Source organism: Macaca nemestrina, chromosome 1 (assembly GCF_043159975.1).
Source record: "Macaca nemestrina isolate mMacNem1 chromosome 1, mMacNem.hap1, whole genome shotgun sequence".
Lineage (NCBI taxonomy): Eukaryota > Metazoa > Chordata > Mammalia > Primates > Cercopithecidae > Macaca > Macaca nemestrina.
Genome location: NC_092125.1, coordinates 63,413,907 through 63,437,663, shown reverse-complemented (window position 1 = coordinate 63,437,663; position 23,757 = coordinate 63,413,907). Strand labels below are relative to the sequence as shown.

At 51.0% G+C, this 23,757-nt stretch overlaps 1 protein-coding gene across 5 annotated transcripts in view; it reads right to left on the bottom strand.

Annotated features, from left to right (window-relative positions):
• Positions 1-23,757, bottom strand: part of LOC105484811 (transmembrane and coiled-coil domain family 2) — a 45,195-nt gene that overhangs the window by 11,404 nt on the left and 10,034 nt on the right. For 2 of the 5 annotated variants that reach the window (XM_011746812.2, XM_011746814.2), the window contains exon 2: positions 19,565-20,110. In XM_011746812.2, coding sequence (XP_011745114.2) covers positions 19,565-20,110 — 546 coding nt within the window. Of the gene's footprint in view, positions 1-4,155; positions 5,092-5,118; positions 6,164-14,821; positions 15,200-19,564; positions 20,111-23,757 lie in introns of those variants that run through there. The other 3 variants (XM_024793778.2, XM_011746815.3, XM_011746816.3) reach the window with 3 other exon arrangements.

The window sequence follows — 23,757 nt, the reverse complement described above, 5'->3', positions numbered from 1 at the left end:
TTCAAAAAAAAAAAAAAAAAAAAGGAATAAGTGTTGGTGAACATGTGCAGAAATTGGAAGCTTCGTGCAATGTACCTAAAATGGCACAGCTGATGTGGAAAATAGTTTGGGAGTTCCTCAAAAAATTAACATAGAATTACTTTATGACCCAGCAATTCCACTCCTAGATATTTTCAATTCCCAAAAGAATTGAAAATGAGTATTCAACACTGATCTGTACACAAATGCTCACAGCAGCAATATTCACAATAGCCAAAAGGAGGACATAACTCAGATGTCCATTAACTGATTAATGGGTCAACAAAAATGTGGTATGTCTTGTAATGAAATACTATTCAGCCATAAAAGAAACAAAGTGCCGGGGCTGGGCCTGGTGGCTCACTCCTGTGATCCCAGCACTTTGGGAGGCTGAGGCGGGCAGATCACCTGTGGTCGGGAGTTCAAGACCAGCCTGACCAACATGGAGAAACCCCATCTCTACTAAAAACACACAAAAAAATTAGCCGGGCATGGTGGTGCATGCCTGTAATCTCAGCTACTCAGGAGGCTGAGGCAGGAGAATCGCTTGAACCTGGGAGGCGGAGGTTGTGGTGAGCCGAGATCGTGCCATTGTACTCCAGCCTGGGCAAGAAGAGCGAAACTCAGTCTCAAAAAAAAAAAAAAGAAACAAAGTGATAATGCTCCAACATGGGTGAACCTCAAAAACATTAGGCTAAGTGAAAGAAACCAGACAAGAAAGGCCATATAATGAATGATTCCATTATATGAAATATCTGGAATAGTTAAATCCACAGAGACAGAAAGCTGATTAGTGGTTGCCAGGGGGTTGGGGTGAGCGTGGGGGAAGGAATGGGGAGTGACAGCTTAATGGGTACAGGGTTTCCTTGGGGGTGCTGAAAATGTTTAGGAACTAGACGGAAGTGATGTTTCAACAACTGGGTGTGGAAGGCCAGGGTCCTCCACTGGCCTGGGCTGCAGCTCCCACCGTTGTCCCATTACAGAGTGGGTCTGCAGGAGGATCTCTGGGTCCTTCAGCTCACCGTGTCAGGTTTAGTAGAGCAGCAGCTCTTCCTGACACACTCCTAATCCCCCTGTCGTGCAGCTGGTTGACTAAAAAGAAGACCAGGACAGATTACTCAACCCCCAGTCACCAGTAGGCAGAAATGCCCAAGGTTCCCCAGCCCAAAGCAGGGCACAGGTGGGCTACACAGGCACCACTGCTCCTCTCTCCAAGCCATCAGAGTCCTGTTTGGTCCATGCTACCCAGCTCTCTATCCATGCCCAGCCACCAGCACCACACCTGGAGTTGTGTCCCCCATGCCATGACCTCCTCACCCCACCCCCTCCTGCCTGAGACAGGCTGGCCACTCCACAGGTACCTGACTCCAGATTAATCCCTGTGAATGGGCTGGGCAAGCTTTAGGAGGAGAACTGTGGAGGGAGAGTCATGCTTCTTCCATGATCCAACTCCACACCAGAATGCCCCCTGCTCAGGGACCCTACCAATCAGGGCCATACATCTTGCTCTACACAAAGGCTGGGGGCTAAGAAGTGCTGATGAATGTCTGGATGAGCCGCAGCTGGGATGTTCTCTCAAGTGTCCAAGACCCAACTTTCCCTGTTCCTCTTCCTGCTCCAGTGAGACCTACCCTCAGCCCATGCACACCTAGGGGCTCCCCTCCACATGGCGCTGGTGGCAGTCTGGACTCACCTCCCTGGCCCCTTTCACAACACTAAATTAAGCTGGATTAGGCTCTCTGCCAGATTATAAGGAGCTGCCGGATCAGGGCTTCCCAGCCCTGGCTCCCATGGCCTTCCTGGGGCTCCCACCTCCTCCCAGGGCCTGAATTCAGTGTCCTCGTGTCAACCCGGCCCTGGACATGGGACACCGGTGCTTCCTCTCACACACTAGCCCAGCAGCCTGGATCCCTGAGATCCGGGAGGCACACAGTAGACACAGTTGGGACAGAAAGTATCCAGGCTTAAGTGAAGCTCTGTGGAGGGAGGGGAAGGGCACTAGCTATGTAAATCGGGAAATGTGAATCGTTCTCTTTCTTCATAATGTAAATGCATTAAGCAGTTTTCAAGATGGACCACAGAAACAGCTGCCACTTGCAAGGAACATGTGCTCCATACCTGTGCTCCTAGTTGCACGAGAGATCTGTGCCTCTGACCCTCCTCCTTCTGGGGCAGGCAGCCCCTTCCCAGACTCACAGAGAACCCCTATTAGGGTCCCCACAGCAGGCTGACAGGGAGGAAGGAACCTTCTCTTGTTACCATCTGCTCAGGATTTGGAAAGACAATATAAGGTCACTCTTAGATGGAAAAAAAAACACAAAGAAAAAGTTTTGAGGGTTCCTATGCTTCTCTTTAGGAAAGCAGGGCAGCCCAGTCATCCTGACAATGGAGTCAGGTGTCAACCCTGGCTTGTCTATGGGTCTAGACAAGCAGGCCGAGGCCCATGCAGAACACGGCTCCTGGGAGCAAGGTCTGGGCTTCCAGTGGGTCAGAGCCCAGCAGGCGAGTGTGGCCCCAGGGCTGGCAGGCCTGGGTGACTCAGCGGAGATGCTTCAGTCTGCTGACTGCTGCCCCATGACTCTGATTTCAGTGGCCTTCTCAGGATAAAGAACGCTCAGATTCCCTTTTTCTACTCATTCTCGGATGGAAGGGGAGGTCAACCGGACTAGGATGGAGAGGAAAGCCTATGGCCAGCTAAAATCCTTCAACCCAAAGAGGTCATGTGACCTTACAGTAAAGCTGGGAGAGAAGGAACCTGTCATTTCCTGTACCAACCCAACATTCCAGCAAGAGCAGGCTGGAAAAATTATTCCAACCCTTGGTCCTGAAGTCGCAGGCTTCCCCCATTCCATTTTCTCAACTCAGCAGGAATAGCCCCGTGGGGCTGGTGGCTCTCTGCCTTCCTGGTGAGGATATGTGGGCACAGGAAGCTGCTCACTCCAGCTTTGATGTGTGATCACAGCTGACCCGGGTGCTCCCAGGTGGGCGAAGGGGTGGGGGTGGAGAGAGAGCCTACCTATCGGTTTAATTGGTGCCTGGGAGCCTAAGCGGCTTTTCTCAAGCGGGCAGGCACCACGTGCTTAGATTGAATGGGGCACATGTGGGGCAGTATGGACCTGAGTCACTTCGCCAGGGGCACAGCGGGGTGACAAAATCCCCATAGCAAGGCCCCAGCTACCACATGGGGGATTCGAGGGGCAGAGCATGCCCTCAGTAGCTTTAAAAGGCATCTCGCTCTACTACAAGGGGATTTCAGGTGCAAACTACCAAGAGACAGGAAAGTCACTCACTCATCCTTTCAGGCAGCACCTGCTCATCTCCAGGCCGTGTAGAGCCAGCTGCCTATTATCAGCTGACACCAGGTAGAGGCTTCCACCTGCCACCTCCTGTAGTCAGCAAGTTCCTCCTTCTGCCCTGACCCTAAGGGCTACTCTCCTGTCCTGGTGGAGACACCCCTCTCATCTAACCCTTGGCTTCTAGCCCCTTCCATTAGGGCCACCCCTCAGTTCTGATGAAAACTACATCCTCCGCTCAGCATCTGCCCTGTGGAGAACAAAGCACTTTTGTCCAGTAAATGTCCTGCACCCTCCTCATCTCCTCACACCCACAGATCCCAGTTGGGGCCCTGAGCTGCCCTCTCATATTCAGGTTTTCTCCATTCTCCATCCTCTGAATTCCCTAAAAACTCTCAGTCCCCAAACATTTTACTCCTTATGGCCTCCCCCACTGTCTCCCTGGGGTCAGCACTCACTGGACCTTCACAATCCCCATCCCTGTCACTGTTTCTCCATAGACAGAAGTGACCACAACCACGAACACCCCTCCACTTAATAAGGTGCCTGGGCCCCAGCTGAAGTGCCACATAGCCACGGTTTCTGGAGGCATCTCTGCCAGGGTTCACCTGCCCTCCTGCACAGGGCGCTCACACCCAGCCCCAGGGGCTCTCCCAGCATTTGGCAGCGTAAGGCTCCTCCTTTCTCCTACCCACAAGCAGTTCTCTACACCTGGAGGAGAGCTCCCTGAGAGACTGGAGTGTAAGCAGAGCCCACCTGACTAACTGCAGAACAGGTCTTTCTCCATCCCCCAACTCCACCCCACCCAGTGAAATTCTCTCCTTCCACCCACCAGGGGCCTCACCTGTGTGGGCACTGTTTCCCGAAGCCGTGCTGGCGACAAGGTGCCCGGAGCTCTGAGGCCCCAGCTGTCTGTGGAGTGCGTCGGGCCCCCGGGGTCACAGACTCTGGGCAGCACTGGGCTTGCTCCAGGAAGCCGGGGCCTGCGAGCAGGTGTGCCTGAGCTCCCAGGCTCTGCAGCCGCCATCTCCAGACTGAGGCACAGCCTGGGGATTAGGGGCGGATTGCTCTGGGAGATTTCCCCCTCCCCTGGGGCTCACGGGCTGCTCCTTCCCATCTGGCAGGAGTCATGGAGGATCACCGAGAGGACCAAGCTCTGATGAGATGCCCCTCCCCAAGTCCAGCTGTTCCACTGTGAGTTATGTGCATAAGGATGCCCAGGTATGACAGACACCAATGAGGAGGGGTGGCAGGGGGGCAAGGGAGGTTGAAAGGGATGTGCACAAGGACGCATGACAGGATGCACTTGCATCCTTCAACCACCCAGAAGACAGGCACTCCACCTTGCCCCTCCCATCTCACAGAAATGCCTCCCATGATCAGAAGCTCCTCTCACAAACAGAGTAGTCTCATGGATTTGAAATGGAAGTGAGCCTCCCAGCCAGCCTTCCAGGATACGGAAGAGCTCTCCAAAGCCAAAAAGACTGGAGCCTGGAGGGGGGCTCCCCAGCAGGTCCTAACACAGCCAGCTCCAGCCAGAGTCCTCTCCTCCTCTCCCTGCTGCCCTGCCCGTTGGCTTAAGGCACGATCACTTCCAAGGCAGTTTCTCTACTCCAATAACCACCTGGAGGAAGCTGACAGCAGCCAGCCTCACCAGGGAAATTCTTCTGCCCTGAGATCCTGTCCCAGAAATCCAGTCTCTGCCCTGGACACCAATGGCCACTTCTGCACTAGCTTCTGCTTCCCAGTCTCCGCCAGCATTGCCCTGGCAAAAACACCCAAGATAAAACACAGATGGCAAACTCACGGCAGTTTCTTCCTCCTTGGACTTCATCTCGACAGTCCCAGCAGGAAATTCTGTGAGTGGCCAGCAGAGGGGGACAGAGGTCCACAGTTGAGGACAATGAGCAGTGAGCAGTGTAAGTGAGTGGCCCACTGAGTCCTGGGGCCTGCTGGATCTCTCTAATGGCAGCTTCCCACAGCAGAACTGTTCAGAAAGACGTGGATTCTGCACCCACTTGAGCCTGGCGAGGGACTCCGGGCTTAAATAATGATGGTTAACACACGTCACGTTGATCGGGTAGTCCCAAATTCAAGAAGGTGTAAAGAGATAAGGGCCCAGTGCTATCTCTGGGAGCCAGTGCCAGGGCTTGCAGCCAAAATCACCAAGATCAGGAGTCCTCATACCCTGGGCTCATGGAAACTATACAAACATTTGTGGTTGGCTGATGACTTGGGGTTTGAGCACAGAAGCCTGGCAAAGCATATTACATAGGTCCCAATTTCTGAGGCCAGCTCTGACCTGTAGGGCCAGGGAACACTTCTGGCCGTTCCCCTACTTCTGTAAACGCTCCCCCTCTTATGGTACTGGATCTTGACTTTATATGTTGGCACCAAGCACTGTTCTTGTATAAGGGTTATTTGTAAATAGGTCTTATGCCCCCATTAAATGATAAGGCAGGGATCAGATCTGATGTTCATCTGGACCCTTCGCTGTGCCTAGCATAAGAGTGATCCTCCCTCAACACTGACATGGTAGAATGATGAAATGATCTATCTCATTTAGCTGCCATGAAAGGCAGTCTGGGCCGGGCGCGCTGGCTCAAGCCTGTAATCCCAGTACTTTGGGAGGCCGAGGCGGGTGGATCACGAAGTCAGGAGATCGAGACCATCCTGGCTAACATGGTGAAACCCCGTCTCTACTAAAAATACAAAAAACTAGCCGGGCGTGGTGGCGGGCGCCTGCAGTCCCAGCTACTCAGAGGCTGAGGCAGGAGAATGGCGTAAACCCGGGAGGCGGAGCTTGCAGTGAGCCGAGATCGCGCCACTGCACTCCAGCCTGGGTGACACAGCGAGACTCCGTCTCAAAAAAAAAAAAAGAAAGGCAGTCTGGCCACTGCAGTTCTGTCTCAGGTAGCAACAAAGACAGCTTGGTCTTCTCATACTCAAGATACCCCTTCTTTTTTTTTTTTTTTTTTTTTTTTACTTTTTGAGACGGAGTTTTGCTCTGTCACCAGGCTAGAGTGCATTGACACGATCACGGCTCACTGCAACCTCCACCTCCTGGGTTCAACCGATTCTCCTGCCTCAGTCTCCCGAGTAGCTGGGACCACAGGTGTGTGCCACCATGCCCAGCTAATTTTTGTATTTTTAGTAGAGAGAAGGGGTTTCACCATGTTGGCCAGGATGGTCTCGATCTCTTGACCTCGTGATCCGCCTGCCTTGGCCTTCCAAAGTGCTGGGATTACAGGTGTGAGCCCATGTAAGCCCATGCCCAGCCCAAGCTAAGATTTTTAACTTCTTCTTCTTAAGCAGAGGAAAAGGAAGAGAAGGCAGTGGCAGCAGGAGACAGGTGGGGAGGGGCCGAGTGAGCTGAGAGCCCTGGGGTTCACTCTACATGGTAGGTCTCTCTGTGCTTCCTGGGATCAGGAGGGCTCAGAAGCAACAGAAAGAGTTTCCTGCAAGGCCACGTTGCACCACCAAAATGAACTGGGGATAGGTGCCCCCAACACAGGCACCTCGTAGTTCCCTAACGGGAGGTTTTAGCTCCAATCCAAGAGCGGCTTACGCATCAGCACAATAACTGAACAGCAGGAAACAGGGGGTCAGGAGGGAACCAATAGTCTGCTAGGAGAAAAGTAGCAAACAGGAACCAGGGGGATGCCTGCCAGGCAAGTTAGCAGGAGAGCAATGCTTCTCTGAGCCTGCTCTTGTCTTTATACATGAGATGTGTTCCCAAATCTGCCAAGGACGCAGAGCTTCCTGTGGTGGGGGTGGGGAACAGACAGCCCAAAGCATGATGGCATGGTGGGAAAGGCCCTGTAGAGCCCTGGGTACGAGACTCACTTCCATGCTTTCTAAGTGGCCTTGGTCAAGTCACCATAGGCGCTGAGACGGTTTCCACAAATGTGATGGGAAGATGGTATAAAGAGAGGGGATTAAGGTGCATGTGTCTGGCAGGAAGATGTGCCAGAGCTGGGCTCACTGGGCACTGAATGAGCTTTTCAGTGGCCACAGAGTGCTTGGGAGTCAGAAGACCTGGTCTAAATCCTTACCCTGCCACTCGCTAGCTATGCGGCTTCCATGTTCTGTCCATGCCACTTCACAACTGCAAGGAGGCAGGAGCAACTACAAAGCAGCAGCCTGGGTGAGGCGGCCTTACAGAGCGAGACCAGTGGCATCAGGAGATGGAGGAGAGGGTGAATGAGCCAAGCCTTGGAGACTCTGTGCAACTGAGTCTCACTTCTCCTAGCTGCAAATGGTACACAGGACCATTATCTCCCAGAACCCTCGTGCAAACGCATGACACTTTCTAAGTTTTATTGAAATCGGTGACTTGTCCTGAAGCTCCCTCACCATGGGTATATGTGCACATGCATACACAAACCACAGTATTCCAGATAGTACCTGGAAGACTTGGTCTGAAACAGAAAAAGTCAAAGAAGTAGCTGCCATCAGGAGCAAAGTTAAGAGAGTGGCAGGCACACCTGGGAAAAGCTGCCAAGGGCACTAAAGCAGCGGGCTCTGAAAGGACACCAGTCGCAAAGCAGCTCTTCTTTTGCAAAGAAAAGGAGCTGTGGAGTAAGCCGCATCCCCTGCACTTCCTGATCAGTCTTGGACACCCCTGGGCTGCCTCCTCTCGGGCCTGGCAGAGATGGAGGCCACATCTCAGTGACACAGAGTGGTCACTATCAATTCACAGGATGGGCAGCTGAGCTGTGGCAGGGGGTCTCTGGCTTCACTCTTTCCACCCATCCAAGTTAAGCCTGAGGCAGGGGTGACAGATGGGCTCTTGTCATCTTAGAAGGGTGGACTGGAAGGAAGCCCAGGTCCTGGGCACAGGCTCTTCTCTCTGCACGTCTGGAAGGTCTCAGCCCTTTTACTGGGTTCCCCTTAGTTTAGTTTCTTCTTCTATATCCTTCCTCCTCTTCCCTTAATTTTTATGCCATGCCTCTTCTTTCTTTAGTACTCTTTAAATCTTTAAATCTTAAATTTTTTATTTTCTCTTCCTTTGCCTTGTTGTTATTCTCTCCCTGCTGCCCTTTTAAAATCATCTTATTTTTCTTGTTTTTTCTTTTAGAGACAGGGTCTCATTCATTCCCCTAAGCTGGAGTGCAGTGGTGTGATCATGGTTCACTGCAGCCTCAAACTCTGGGGGCTCAAGCGATCCTCTGCCTCAGCTTCCCAAGTAGCTGGGACTACATGTGCATGTCACCACACTCAGCTAGTTATTTTATTATTATTATTATTTTTTAAGAGAGACAAGGTCTCACTATGTTGCCCAGGCTGGCCTCGAACTTCTGTCCTCAAGTGATCCTCCTGCCTTGGCCTCCCAAATCACTGGGATTACAGGCATGAGCCACTGCACCTGGCCTACTTTTCTTTCTCTTAAAAAAAAAAAAATCACAAACCACACATTTTGAAGGGTGGGAAACTGGAGAAGTCATAGGCTTTAGGAGCAAAGAACCACGCAGAAAAGCAGCTACATTTAGTAGCTTAGAATACAAGGTGAGGCCTTAAAAAAACCTCAGGCCCCAAATGTGCGGTGAAAATCTCCCAGTGAGGATTCTTCTTTGAAAGGCTGGCAGCTTCTTTTATGCTCACCAAGCCTGCTTGGAAATGGAGGTTTGCAAAGTGGTCATTATTCAGAGGTTCTCTCCCCAAGTATTCACTTTCAGCCCAGCCAGAAGGTGCATCTTCTTAGAAACACACATGACCAAAGAGCTCTGCTAACCCCCAGGGAAATGCGAGAGGAAGGATAATATTCTTCAGCGTGAACGGCAGCAACCAAGGTGGGCAGGCTTCCTAGGAGTACCTGGATAGGCACAGCTGTGTGAGCTGGGAAAGCAGACAGATCAGGTCAGAGTGGAGGAAGATGCAGGGCAGCACCCACATGCACACACCAGGGCCCCTTTCAGCTGCTTCCAGAGAGGGAGCATGCCATCTCTCCTGCTGGTCCTCTGCCCGTCTAATGCCAGACACTCCTGTTTAGGTGGTCCTTCTCACAGACATGAGCCCAGATGTTGGGCAGTGAACAGAACCACTTACCTAGGTCACTTTTAGGCAAATCAAAATCTGTACCAGGCAGGTAGGAAAGACGGATGATTTCTTGCCTTTACAGTCACTTGCCCTGGAGGAGGCTTTACTGGCAACAGGCCCGAGAGAAAGTGACCCGGAGAGGAAGCCACATTTCCTTTTTGGGCAACTTTTAGGAAGCAGAGCACCCTCGACCCCATCCTGCTTGCCAGGAATAATTTGGAATCATTCCTTTCTAAAAGCAGAGGATTGAAACACTGAATTCTAGTGTGCTCCTGCTGACTCAAGGGCTCAGAGCATACCATGAGCTGATGTGACTAAATGAGAAATGTGTGTGAACGCATTCTGCAAACTGTAGCTTGCTGTTCAGCTGACTGTTGATGCCTGGAAGGCTTTCAAAAGGACAGGAGTGGCACCTCTTGGGGGGCATGCCCATAAGCCATTGAGGCCCTGAGAAGTCAGTGGACAGGCATGGGGCCCAGATTATATTTGGATCTGAAACTACCTTCTCAGGCAATGAAGAAACCTTATATAATGAAGTTAATGTTACAGAGCACTTGTCTTTCCAGGGCAGGATTCGTCTTTCCAGCTGCCCAGAGGAGGCCTCCTGGTCACAGTATCACCTTGGGTCTGATTTAGCTCCTGCTGAGCCTGCTGAATTATTCACTAGCTATGGACACTAGCCCAGCTCTAGGGTCCCAGTGGTGGGGTATCTGGAGAACTGTAAGGAAGAGGAAAGGGAAAGGAAGAGGGAGAACTCCCAGAATCAGATCTGGAGGGGGATCGAAGAGGACAAAAGCAGCAGGAGGCAGAAGGCCTCTAGGTTGGCATCTGGAAGATTTGGGAAATGGGCTAGGGGTCCAAGAGCCTGTCCCTGGACCGAGAAGAGAGGTAGGAAAAGGCTACTGTCCCCAGAAATGACACTCACTTCCCCCAACTCCCTACTGCAGCCCAGGGGAGCTTCTGATTCCCTAGGAGCCTAGAAGAAATGCAATGGGGTGTGTACATTCATTTTTGCTTCTATTTCAGAGCCCTCTGCTCTGTGGTGTATAAAGAGAAAGCCCAAAATGTGCCTATGAAAAGGACAGGCAGAAGCAGGGATCAGGTTAATGATACTGTATTTCCATTGCCTCATCTGGCACCAGAGGGGACTGGGGTCACGTTTCTCATCTCAGGGATGTGGCAGATCCAGGAAGAATGTGCTGGGTAGCCGGGGAGACCTGAGCCAACTCCCATGACCCAGCCCACATCAGAAGCGCCGGCTCCTCACCGTCTGGAACTCGATGACAGCTACTCTTGCTGACTGCTACCAGCTCTGGCATAGGGGTCTGACACCTGAACCGTGAGCACACCTTCCCCTTGGGCAGCCTTGGAGAGCCCAGGCAGATACCTGGCCGGCCTCTCCCACCTGTGTCTGCAGACAGACAGCTTATTTCTCACCAGGTTTTCACCTGAGCTTGGGGACAAAGGCGTCAACAAGGCATGACCTCACATCTTGGCTAGGTAACTTGGAAGTTATCTAATTTTGCCCCCTGTATCCTGGCAATTTCTGTACTCCCAGATGCCAGAGCTAGTCTGGAGAATACTGGATATTTTCTTTTTTTTCTTTTCTTTTTCTGAGACTGAGTTTCGCTCTTGTTGCCCAATCTGGAGTGTAATGGCGCGATCTGGGCTCACTGCAATCTCTACCTTCCGGGTTCAAGCAATTCTCCTGCCTCAGCCTCCTGAGTAGCTTGGATTACAGATGCCCATCACCACACCTGGCTAATTTTTGTATTTTTAGTAGAGACGGGGTTTCCACATGTTGGCCAGGGTGGTCTCGAACACCTGACCTCAGGTGATACGCCCGCCTTGGCCTCCCAAAGTGCTGGGATTACAGGCATGAGCCACCGCGCCCGGCCGATATTTTCAATCTAGAAAGAAAGTCAGTGGGTGTTAGTGGGGAAAAGATGCATAAAGGCTAATTCTGGAGGCCAGTTACTTGCTGTCTGATTCTGTCTGAAAAGTCAAGAGGATGCTGCAGCTTATGATGTCTGGTGTCAGAGCTTTTGGTCAGACACAGAGTCCTCACTTTGGGCCCCTCTCCTAATTGGACAGGACCCCTACAAGGCAAGGGGCTTCACCTCAACATGAGGAATTCAAATCAGACTAAAGGAAGAAACTTCTCGGATCTCCAGGCACAACAGGATATACAGCTGTGCTGGGACCCCAAGGCCTCTGGGGAATAGGGGCTTTGAGTCACTGAGACAGGGAGCAGCAATTCATGGCAAATCACACAGCTGCCCTGCCTTGGCCTGGCAAGCCACTGGCAGCACAGGCACGGCCTTGAAAGGCTCCTCTGAGACTGCTGGTCTGGCTGCCTCTGGCTCTCCCTCTGCCCAAAGGACCTTTCCATGCAGAGAGGAAGAAAGAAGGGCAGAAGAGATGAGATGGGATGGGCGAGGGGAACAGAGGAGGCAGTTGCCCTCCACCACTCCTGGGTGTGAGGGAGGGCAGGCCAGCAAAGGCTGGCGCATGTACCTGCATGGTGGTGTGACTCAGAAAGTGGATGCATTCGTGTGAACATGCAGAGTGTGGCCCGTCTGGGCCCCTTCAGCCTCCCATGCAACCTGGCCTACAAGTTCAGATACATCGGGCGCCTGCATGGCCAGCTGGCTGAGCGGTCATGTTTGGAAACCTCTCTCAGCAGAGCCCGCCCCACCCACCTCTGAACCAGCAGACTCCCAGACATAAACAAACCAAGGCCCCTGGGCAGCTGCCAAGATCTATCTTCTTGGCAAGAGCCAGGGGTTGGGGGGGGCCCCTCACTCACCATCCTTCAGAGTAAACAGGGGTGCTTATTTATGCTGGGGCAGAGAAGAAATCTTGTTGGATAAATCTGGTGTGGGAGTGGGCGGAGAGCATAGGGCATTCAGAGTCTGCTCTGGCTTAGGTGACGGGCTGAACTCCACTGGTTTCCCCGTCTGGAGCCTGGAGATAACACCTCCATGAGGCCACAGGGAAGCATCCAGTCAGGACATTGTCATCTCTCCACCCTCCTCACTTCACCTGCAGCATGAGTGGGGAGATCTTGGCCCTCTCTTCCTTCCTGCCTGCTCTCAAAGCGGGGCCTGTCATAAAGTCCTGTCCCCAGCACCTCCACAGTCTCCTGAAGCTGTCCAGAAGCCCTCCCAGCTCTGCCCCATGCTGCTTCTCAGCCACACTGCAGGAGGGGAAGGGGTGAGCAGGACACAGTCAGGGGCTGGCTGGCTGTAAACCCAGCACTCCTGCGCTGCATCCCCTTCCTGACACTCCATGCACAAGCCCAGGGGTCAGCTGGGGAGAGGTTCTGAACAAGGCGAGAGGGGACTGATGCCTCACCAGGCCTGGGAGAGATGACAGAAGGGGAATACAACCCTCTGACACTACATTTTCCAGGAACTGCTGTTAAAAAAAAAAAGAAAAAAAAAAAAGAAAAAAAAAGAAGAAGAAGAAGAGGGAGAAGAGGGTGGGGACCTCATCTGTTTTCTGAGGAGCCAGATGGCTCAACTCCACCTCCACTGGATGTCTAACCAGTAGTTCCCTCTCTAGTCTCCAGGGCATGTGCCTCCCAGAGGTTAAGGCAACACACGGATGGAAAACCTGCACTCTCTAATCACCTGCCAATGCCCAAGTGCACCCACAATTGATGACATTTTTTTCCCCCACTTTACAAATCTAAGACAGAGACAGCCGTTACTTTTCTGTGTCACATACATACTAGAAAGCAGAATGGCGAGGCTGAGATGACGATTTTTAAAAATGGAGATAGGGTCTCAATCTGTCACCCAGGCTGGAGTGCAGTGGTACAGTCGTGCCTGACTGCAGCTTCAACCTCGCGGGCTCAAGTGATCCTTCCACCTCAGCCTCCCGAGCAGCTGGGACTACAGGTGCACGCTACCACACCCGGCTAATTTTTAAATTCTTTTTGTAGAGATGGGGTCTGACTATGTTGCCCAGGCTGGTCTCAAATTCCTGGGCTCAAGTGATCCACTCATCTCGGCCTCCCAAAGTGCTAGGATTACAGGCAGGAGCCACGCACCCAGCCAACAATGTTTTGTTTTTGTTTTTAAACAGGGAAGTAATTGAAGGCACAACCTCAAAGACAACTAAGTGGATCTAGCAGGAACAACCAACATCCAAATTACCATCACCAAGGCTGAGCTGCTTCCCTGGACCGTGAGCCCCTATCTGTCCCCCATCACACCCTGCTCCCCTTGGGGCTTGAGGTCCCCTACTTTCTTGGGGTGGGGCTGGGGTGAGCCTCTCCAGGACAGCTGAGGAACTTTAGCTGCCTCTAGGGTGTTTCGGTAACTCAACCCCAACAGGGCTGCTCTGGTCCGAAAGCCAGCTGGTGAGTTCTAAACAATGGCAGGGGGTGTGTGGAGAGGGGGAGGCTTATGAATTAAAAATAGATGCTAGTAACCGCCAGGGATCTTGCAGAGAGCATGTGGGGCTGTGTTTACTAGGGAGAGAAGAATACCTCCTATTCATGCCCAGAGATCCGGGCAGAACTGCTACTGCTTCTCACACCAGCCCAGGGCCTCTGGGTGTGGGGGAGTCAGCTGACAGAGCAGGGTTTACTGATGGCTGGAAGACCCTTTTCCTCTGTGATAGGGAAGCACCTTTCTCTCCTCACGATCCCCAGGGCCACGCCCATTCCTGGAAGGATAGCTCCAGGTCAGGAAATCTAGGTAACTCAAGGGGAAACAGCAACCAAGAGATAAAATCATCCCCCTCGGGCTGAGGCAAACCTGCTCTCCATAGACTTTGCATAAAATGGTCCCCAGCTGGGTTCAGTGATGTCACCTCTCAGATGAGTCTCGGGTACAGACTAGGATCCCTTGTCTCCCTGCCAAGACCTAGCTGGGTGCCATAGACAAGCAGTCTATTGATTCCCCTAGGCCTTAGTCTATTCATCTGTAAAATGGAGATAACACCTGCTCTGCCAACTTCACAGGTATGTTATAAAGATCAACCAGGTCACACACCTAACAAAGCTGAGGGTTCTAAAGAAGGATATAAAATAGTCACAGGAACAACCATTTCCCCCATTATCACCCTGAACCCAGAGAACTGTCCCCTCATCAGGTCACCCAAAGTCTCTGGGTCTCGTCTTCCATAAGCAGCAAAAAAAGAGTTCCTCCCTCCCATCTGGGTATCTCAGGCATGGTGAGCCACATGGCAGAGCCCCACAGAGAAGCTCCCCAGCTAATGCTTCCCCCAGGTCCCGCTTCCCCCAGGCCCCTGCAAACATCCAGTCTTTCACCAGCTTCTGTCAGTGCCCACTGCCCACCCCAACATCTTCCCCCTGCTAGGAGGTCTTCATGGGAGTCCTAAGCAACCAAAGACAGCAAGGTTCACGGTTTCCCTCCTCATAAAATAGCTGCATACCGGAGACTCCTGCTTGACAGGATTTTTCTAATTTGATTTTTAAAATGTATTCATTGACTCACCCATGAGAGGTGGGCCTGGCTGCCTCTACACGCAGAGTGTCTGCTCATTAAGGGCTGAACAACCTGGTTCATTCTGCTGGGCTCCTCCAGCTCTCAATTTCACAAAGCCACGCCACCCTTTTAGCCAACGTGTGCAGAGCTCCTCACTCTGAGAACAGACTTCTCCCCACTGGAGGCTAGGCTTGCAAATGGTTCAGTCCCATCATTTTAAATACTATCTATATGCTGACAACTCCCAAATTTATGCCTCTAGCTTGGATCTCTCCCCAGAACTCCAGACTCGTACAGCTGACTGCTTATTTGGCATTTCCACGTGGACGTTTAATAGCCACTTCAAACTGAAGGTACCCCAAACGTAGCTCTGATTTCTGCCTCCCCACCTCACACCCCTTGCCAGGTACTCATTCCATTTGCCATCTTCCTTGACTCAGTTATTGGCCATTTCTTCTTTCTGGCTGCCAGGCCGCAAATCTGTGAACCACATTTGACTTCTCTCTTTCTGTCATGCCACATAGAATCATCAGAAACCTTTGTGGCTTGATCTTTGAAACCAATCCAGAATCCAGCTACTCTGCCCCACCCCCAGAGTAGTTGGACAGCTTCTGAACCAGATGCCCTGCTCACACCCAGTTCACAGCACTTTGGGAGGCTGAGGAAAGCCGGATCACCTGAGGTCAGGAGTTTAAGACCAGCCTGGCCAACATGGTGAAACCCCATCTCTACTAAAAATACAAAAATTAGGCAGGCGAGGTGGTGGGCGTCTATAATTCCAGCTACTCAGGAGGCTGAGGCAGGAGAATCACTTGAACCCAGGAGGCGGAGGTTGCAGTGAGCAGAGATGGGTGACAAAGCAAGACTCTGTCTCAAAAAAAAAAAAAAAAAAAAAAAAAAATTGGGATATCGTCACCTGGCTTAGCTGTCTCACAGGATTGCTTTAATGAATTCATGAAACAATGTCTACAAAAGCACTTTCTACGTTGGAAAAGTACAAAACCAAACCCGAGCTGCTATACAGTGCCGGGCACACAGCGTATACACAAATGCTTGTTGAATGAATGAACATCCAAACATTTTCTTTTTTTTTTTTTTTTTTTCTTTTTTTTTTTTTTGAGACGGAGTCTTGCTCTGTCGCCGGGGCTGGAGCGCAGTGGCCGGATCTCAGCTCACTGCAAGCTCCACCTCCCGGGTTTACGCCATTCTCCTGCCTCAGCCTCCTGTGTAGCTGGGACTACAGGCGCCCGCCACCTCGCCCGGCTAGTTTTTTGTATTTTTTTAGTAGAGACGGGGTTTCACCGTGTTCGCCAGGATGGTCTCGATCTCCTGACCTTGTGATCCGCCCGTCTCGGCCTCCCAAAGTGCTGGGATTACAGGCTTGAGCCACCGCGCCCGGCCCAAACATTTTCAAATGTCAACACGCACAAGAACCTGAGAAACAGTCAGTGTTGATGAGAGGACAATTTAAAACTATATGTGGAGATGGATCTGCTCTGGTGATCATCTAAGGTAAAAACAACTTTATATCAGTTTCCCTTGGAACTTTGACGCTGGAAAACCCACGGGGCCTCACATGCCCCAAATGTAGAATTGTTTGGTCCTCCATCATGTCTCCTTCTCTCACTTCCACTTGAGCTGTCTTCTCTTTCATCTGCCCTCCCACTGGACCTTCCAGACTCCTCCTTCCACAACAAACAAGCTGCCTCCTGCCCACAGTCATGCACTTGGGCCCCTGCAGGCTCTTACTGCAGCTCCGCTTGCCCTGGAGCCCGCATTAATCGCAGTGATTTTTTCTTCCTCTTCCTCCCTCATTTTGTGCCCTCTGGAGATGGGACCAGCATTCTACTGTACTCAGTGTTGCTTTAGCCCGGCCTCCTTTGAGGTCCCTGCCATTGCACTCTTCTCCCCCACCCTCCAGTCATCAAAGCTACCAGCTGCCCTCCTTCCTGACCACTGTCCTAGGGGGCATCTCCATGTTGTGGACAGCCCATCCCACAACCTAGCCTCTCAGCTCTTGCCACTGCAAATTATCTTTCCATTCATTCCTTGTTTGCCATGCTCTATGAGTATACTCGGACCTTTGTCTTCCCTATCCCATCCCCCAAATCATAAACACCAATGCCCTCTCCTATCTCTCACTCCTCTTTATTCTTAACATACCTGCTCCCTCACTCCCTCAGTACCCCCATCTCCTTTTCTCCACATTCATCAGCCTTCTCCTATCCCCACCTCCTTCTCTGCTAGCCAAGATTTCAAGCATTCTCTGATCCAAACCCCCAACTCCTCTGTCACCCTTACATGCCCTCCCAGCAACCCCCAACCCTGGATTAGCCAGATAATCGTTCAGCTCTGTTCCTACCCTCTGGCTAGGACCACTACAGAGAAAACAATGTGCAACCACTAGGGTGCTGCCAGCACAAATTACGAGCCTCTACAACACCAGACAGGTCACCCGTGAGTTCCTGCTCAGAGCCTTGCTCTGCCCCAAGCCAAAACTTTACAGCCCTTCTCAAGCCAGCCCTTCCCACCACCCCTACTATTCACAATAAACAGTTGCACTTTTGGTTTCTTCCCCCATAGAAAATAAAAACAAAGTAAGAATTCATTTCTGCCTCCCAGAGGTGACTCTTTGTGACCAAGGACCATGCTGACATCTGGATCTCACACCCTTTCACCTACTCACTGACCTCACCCCAGTGAGAATTCCCCTTCCTCACTGCTATCTTCGGTCTCTCCCTAATAGGGCCCTCTCCAGTCAACATGGAGGTGGGCTCAGGTGCTTCCTGACTCGAAAAAACCAACAAAACCAGACTGCCTCCACCTGATGCCCTCCTTCTTCCCAGCCAAGCTACACACCTGCCTCCACTTCCACCCTCTCCTTAATCCACAGAAGCTGGCTTCAGGTCATGGTTCCCAATGACAGCCACTGCTTGCTACTGCCTGTGCACATTTCCAAACCCAGATGTGACCTGCCCCTTCTATGCATTTCACTCTAATTACTTCCTCCTCCTTCAAGCTCATTTTTCTTTTGTTTTGCTGCAAGTTTACTTCTATCCATCTGACTGCTCTCTCTCAGGCTCCTGGTGCTTGGCCTGTCACTTATATGTCAGTTGGATCTGTCCACGGCCTCCTTCTCATTCGACACATCCTCCTTTGAAGACCTCACCCATACCCATGATTTCAACCTCAGTGCCAGCTCCCAGAGCACTGGCCCCGGCTCAGGACCCTACCCCACAGACCCAATTACCAGCTGGTCCTCCCTAGCTGGACAGCTCCCAAAGGCACTTGCAACTCAACAGGTCCAAAACTGAACTCATCACCTTCCCCTCAAAACACGCTCCTTCTCCTGTGATTCCTCAACTAGAGAATTCCCCCATTTCTTTTATTTCTCTTTATTTATTTTTTTTTTGAGACTGAGTCTTGCTCTGTCGCCCAGGCTGGAGTGCAGTGGCTTGATCTTGGCTCGCTGCAACCTCCGCCTCTCAGGTCCAAGCAATTCTCCTGCCTCAGCCTCCCGAGTAGCTGGGATTACAGTCGCCCACCACCATGCCTGGTTAATTTTTGTACTTTTAGTAGAGACGGGGTTTCACCATGTTGGCCATAGTGATCTTGAACTCCTGACCTCAAGTGATCCGCCCACCGCGGCCTCCCAAAGTTCTGGGATTACAGGTGTGAGTCACGTGCCTGCCCCAATCTACTCTTTATACTGAGACCTAGAGGGACCTCGTCCTGCCAGTTTCCTGCCTAGCACCCCCTGATAGCTTCACGCTATTCCCAGACTCAACATGGCAAAGCCTTTTGTGATGTGGCCTCTGCCTACCTGTCAATCCCCAAAAGTGCTAGATGCTCTGGCCATAATGAACCCCCAGTAGCCCCCAGCACCAGCTTGTGTGCTTTTGTACGTCCTATGCCCTCCCTTCCCCCTTCCCCTCTCCCAGTTCTTGCCTGGCTAAATTATTTAAGATTCAGCTCAATGGTTTCCTCAAACAGGTCTTTGCCAGCTCCTTGCTCTCTCCTCAAGTCCCCTCTCCCTTGAAGCTCCCACAGCAGCTCCCATCTCTCTGTTCATTCACCCACTCGTCCCCCTTCTAGAGTGAGCTCCACAAGGACAGCAACACTGGCTTGTTCATTCTTGTAGCACAAAATAAGGATTCAATAGATACTTGTTACATGAATAAAAGAACAAATATATAAATTCATGAAGTGCCAAACTAGCTTTTCTCCTTCCCAAATCACCCTTCACGGATTCCCTATCTTCTTTGGTTGGTGCCAATAGTAAAGATGATACTACTCCAGGCTCTATTCCAAGTATGTTATATATATTAACTCATTTAGTCCTACAACTGTACTATTATTATCCTCATTTTCCACTGGTGACACAAGCATAAAGAGGTTAACTGAGTAAGTGGCAGAACCAGGGTTGCTTCCAGTCTATGCTTTAAACTACTATACATATTGCTTCTTGATAGCCCATTTAAGGAAAACAAGTCAACATTAATACCAGTATGAACAAAACACAATTTTGAAAAACAAAACCCTGAGGAAACAAAAATTAGCCATCCTGGGGATCATCTCTTGTTTTTGGCCTAGTCATATCTGACTCCTTTAACCAAGGCAGATAACTATGCAGGCGGCAGGGTGTCAGGATCTGCCAGGCAGGGCCCCCGGTTCAGCTCCCCAGATCTCAAGGCCCCTCAGCAGATGGCCCTTGCCTTTGAGTCTCCCCCTGCCCCAGAAGGCCCACCTCACCTTGTCCCCGATGCCTTCGGCCTCCTCAGCCAGGAGGTACACGTTGCTACCATCGGCCAGCAGCAGAGCAGTGTCGGTGGTGGAGGAAGAGCGGGGACGGCACTGGTGCTGGTGCAGGATGGCGGCCAGGCTGCTGTCCTGGGGGGCCTTCCGCAGCAGGTGAGGGCTGCCACGCTGGGGCTCCAGGGAGCTACTCTTGGTGCGCCGGCTGCTGCTCCCGCTGCTGCCGCCCCCACTGCTGCTGTGCAGGCTGGCGCCCCGCTTGATGGAGGGCCGGGACCGGATCTGCTGCAGCACACGGTTGAAGGCAGTGGGCCGGGCAGGCAGATCGTGCAGGGACATGGCGTAGGAGACGCGGTGCATCTCCGGAGAGCGTTCCTTCTCATCTGGGGAGTCATGGTCGGACATACCCTGCTGCTGCTGCTGCTGCTGCTGCTGGGAATCCTGAGACGTCTGATGCTCCCTTTCCCGAGACCGACGGCGGCTGTGGAACAGGTGCTTCAGACCGTGGCCAAACATGGAGCCCTCTGACAGCTGCTGGATTTTCTGAAGGGGGAGAGATGAAGAACCCTGGTGAGTGGAAAGCTCTTGATTGCCTAGTCAGTGTGGGGTGAAGGTGAAGGGTCTGTCCTTGGTGGACTGGCATAGCTAATGCAGCCATCTGAACCTGGAAGATCTCTATAGATGGCATGTCGTGCATAAAAGGTCACTTTGCCAAAAGGTGGCAACCCAGACCCATCCTTTCATTCCCAAAGAGATGTGCCCCCATGGTTTTCCCACAGGACATTCCCAATCAAAATGTAGATTCAGAGTTTCTAGGAATGATGCTCTCAGGGCTTCAGTCTGAGGCTTAATGGCATACATAGGTAGCACTTGGCTCATGGGGTTGTATCCCTCTACATTGATACCCCCAGCCCCAGTTCTTCCCTCCTTCCAAGTTAGACATCCCTTCAAGCTGTACCAGCTCTTTCAGGCCACCAAGCATTGATTTCCAAAGATGCCCAATTCCAACATTCGCCCAGGAAAATCAGGGTCATACAATCAGGTTACACTGTTGTAGCAGACACTGCTAATTGCCTACCCAATATCTATTTCTCTTTCTTTCTTACCAATCAAACTGCAAGGACTTAAATCACCTTGCTAAAAATTCCTGCTTCATCAGACTCCCTTGCAGCTAGGAGTAGCCACATGACAGTTTGGGCCAACAAAAAGCAAGGTGAGTTTCTGGGAACACTTTTGCTTTCCTGATAAAGGCACTGGTCCTTTCCACATCTTCCCATCTGGAATGGGAATGCAGTGCCCGGAGATGCAGTGGCCATTCTGCAACCTGATGAGGGCCTGCACACAGATGGTGGAGCCCAAGGGACAGTCCTGGGAACTTGAAAGTCTATGGAGCCACCAAAGCAGTTGTGAACATCTATCCTGGAATTCGTGTTGCATGAAATAAACCCATCTTTGTCTACACAACTCTAGTATGATTTTCTGTTATTTACAGCCAATCTCATTCCTGATGCGGTTGGCAATGAAATAAACTTTACTTCTATGAGCAAACCTTGTGACATAGTCAGTAATGTGACCAATTCTTCAGCATACACATCGGAACAAGCTATCCAAATGAGTGTCTTTCCCCTTAGACCCAAAGAGGCCCTGCAACCCAGTGCTGCCCTGGCCACAGCCTTTCCTCTCAGCCCTGTCGCTGAGATTCTCCAGCTGCTCCTCCAGCAAGACTGCTCCCAGAGGGGCAGCTGGATGGCCTGCCAGGGCGAGCAACTGTGGGATAATTCCAGACAGCTGCTTCTGTCAGGGGACGGCTTATCTGGCCAGGCTGAGCCCTCTATGAGAGCTTTGGAGCCAGTGGGAGGAGGGGTGAGACTTGGAGGACCAGGAGACACCTCACATTCTACAGCTCCTTAGAGGAAAACTCAGGACCCAGCCATGTGGGACTCAATGAGCCATAGCAGGATTTCCTGTGATGAACAACCTACAATCTTACCAGGCAGCCTCAATCATTTAAAAAATGTTCCAAAAAATTACACAGACTGGATTTTCTTTTTTTTTCCCTAGAAACAACCTTACAGAGCAGAAAATCTAGACCATATAGAAACCAAGAAAAAGCAACCTGACATCCTCTGAATGAGCTGACCCCACTCTTAGGTTACTTTACAACTCAGCCTTGAGTTTGTGCAGATGGCTGCACTTACAGCTGGATACAAATAACCAAACCATTATGTATTTGTGTAAAATATTAGGATTTTCATTTTTCACCTCATTTGAGCATCCCCAGAATCTTCAAAGTAGGTGAGGCCCTTACATCACCCATTTTACAGACCAGATAAATTACATCATCACAACTCATCACGAACTAACGGTTTTTCATTTTAAAGAAGCTTTGTATCCTGCATTATCCCATCTGGTTTTCCTAAATAGTAACAAAACCAACAACTGGAACATCTCCTTTTAGAGATGAGGAAATTAAGGATACCACGATTCCCTCTCAAGAACTGAATTCTGGGGCGGCCCTCGAGATGCTAAGTTACACAATGCCAGGTTTTCCCACAGGAGTTACCATCCCCTGGGGGCCAGCTTGAGGCAGGATCACAAGGCTCACCTGAATCTGTGCTGGGAAGAACCAAGATGTCAACTCTGCCATGGACTTGGAACGGGCCAGATCCTGCAGTGTCCAGAACAGGGACACGCCAGGACACCTCCCTCTTCCCTAGGCCCAAGCTGATGCGAGACCTCCCTCCAGGTACTGTGATGGGGCCAGCTGGCTCTGGCATTTGCCCAGCTGCCTCTGCCAAATCGTCACATTCCATAATACAAATTGTCTTTCTAGCATTCTATTCCAGGTCTCTTCCTCTTCTCCCCCCATTCCGAAACTGGCTTCTCCAACACTGAGGATCCACTCAGGCAGAAAGAGTTTCCCTTCTAAAGACTTCAGCAGAGGTCCTAGAGTTCTGAGGCATTTCTTCTCCCCTATCCCTGGGAGGCCAGTGGAGGTGCCAAGGAGAGCTATGGCAGCCACTAATGTCTGCCATATTGCCTTGGAGCCTAAAATCTTTGGTCAATTTGCTTTTAAAATTTATACAACAGCATTTTGCAAAGTGCATTCTGATTTATACTGTCATAATCTGACACTAGCCTAATCTCAGGAGCTAGAAATGTGAGACATCATAGCATCAGTCTATTTTGCAGATGAAGAAATGGAAGCACAGCATAGCTAAGTGGCTCATCCAAGCCACAGAGAGCAACCCCCAACTTCTAATTGAATTTACCTTCATGGGCCCATACACTGATTTCTTTTTTTTTTTTTTTCTTTTCTTTTCTTTTCTTTTTTTTTTTTTTTTGAGACAGAGTCTCGCTCTGTTGCCCAGGCTGGAATGCAATGGTGTGACCTTGGCTCACTGCAACCTCCACCTTCAGGTTCAAGCACTTCTCCTGCCTCAGCCTCCTGAGGAGCTGGGATTACAGGTGTGTGCCACCACACCTGGCTAATTTTTGTGTTTTTAGTAGAGATAGGGTTTCACCATGTTGGCCAGGCTGGTCTCAAACTCCTGACCTCAGGTGATCCGCCCACCTCGGCCTCTCAAAGTGCTGAGATAACAGGCATGAGCCACTACACCCGGCCCCATACACTGATTTCAAGACTAAAGTAGGTAGGGTATTTGCATGCGTCCCAGAACAGTATCAAAGGCAGGAGCAAAACAAAAATGCCTGGGTCAAGGGTTGTTAGGTCCCCTGAACTGCAGTCGTGATCTGCCCATCCCATGTTATAGGACAAGACCCTCAACTATAAAGTCTTTACTTCCCATCTTCCTGAGCTGTCCTGTGGGTAAAGGAAACCTAAGGAAAGTGACCAGGAGACCCCAGGACCTTTGCCCCAGCAGACCAAGGAGTCTATCAAAGTCTGTGGCAGGCAGGAGGGAAAGAACAAAAAAGAAGTTAAAGAACAATGTGCGGAGAGTCCTAGGAGATTGCTCCAAATGAAGGGGTTTTTCCTCACTTATAAGGTACGAGGCGGGAACAGCAAAGTGACGCATGGGCTGGGCCGCTTCTTTACGTGGGTGTCAGGGAGGAGATGGTTAAGGAGTTTTGACATAACACAGTAAGTGTTTAAAAAAAAAAAAAAAAAAAAACTCAGCACATACACATAACCAGCTACAAGTTTCAGAAGTGAGGAAAACCATGGTGAC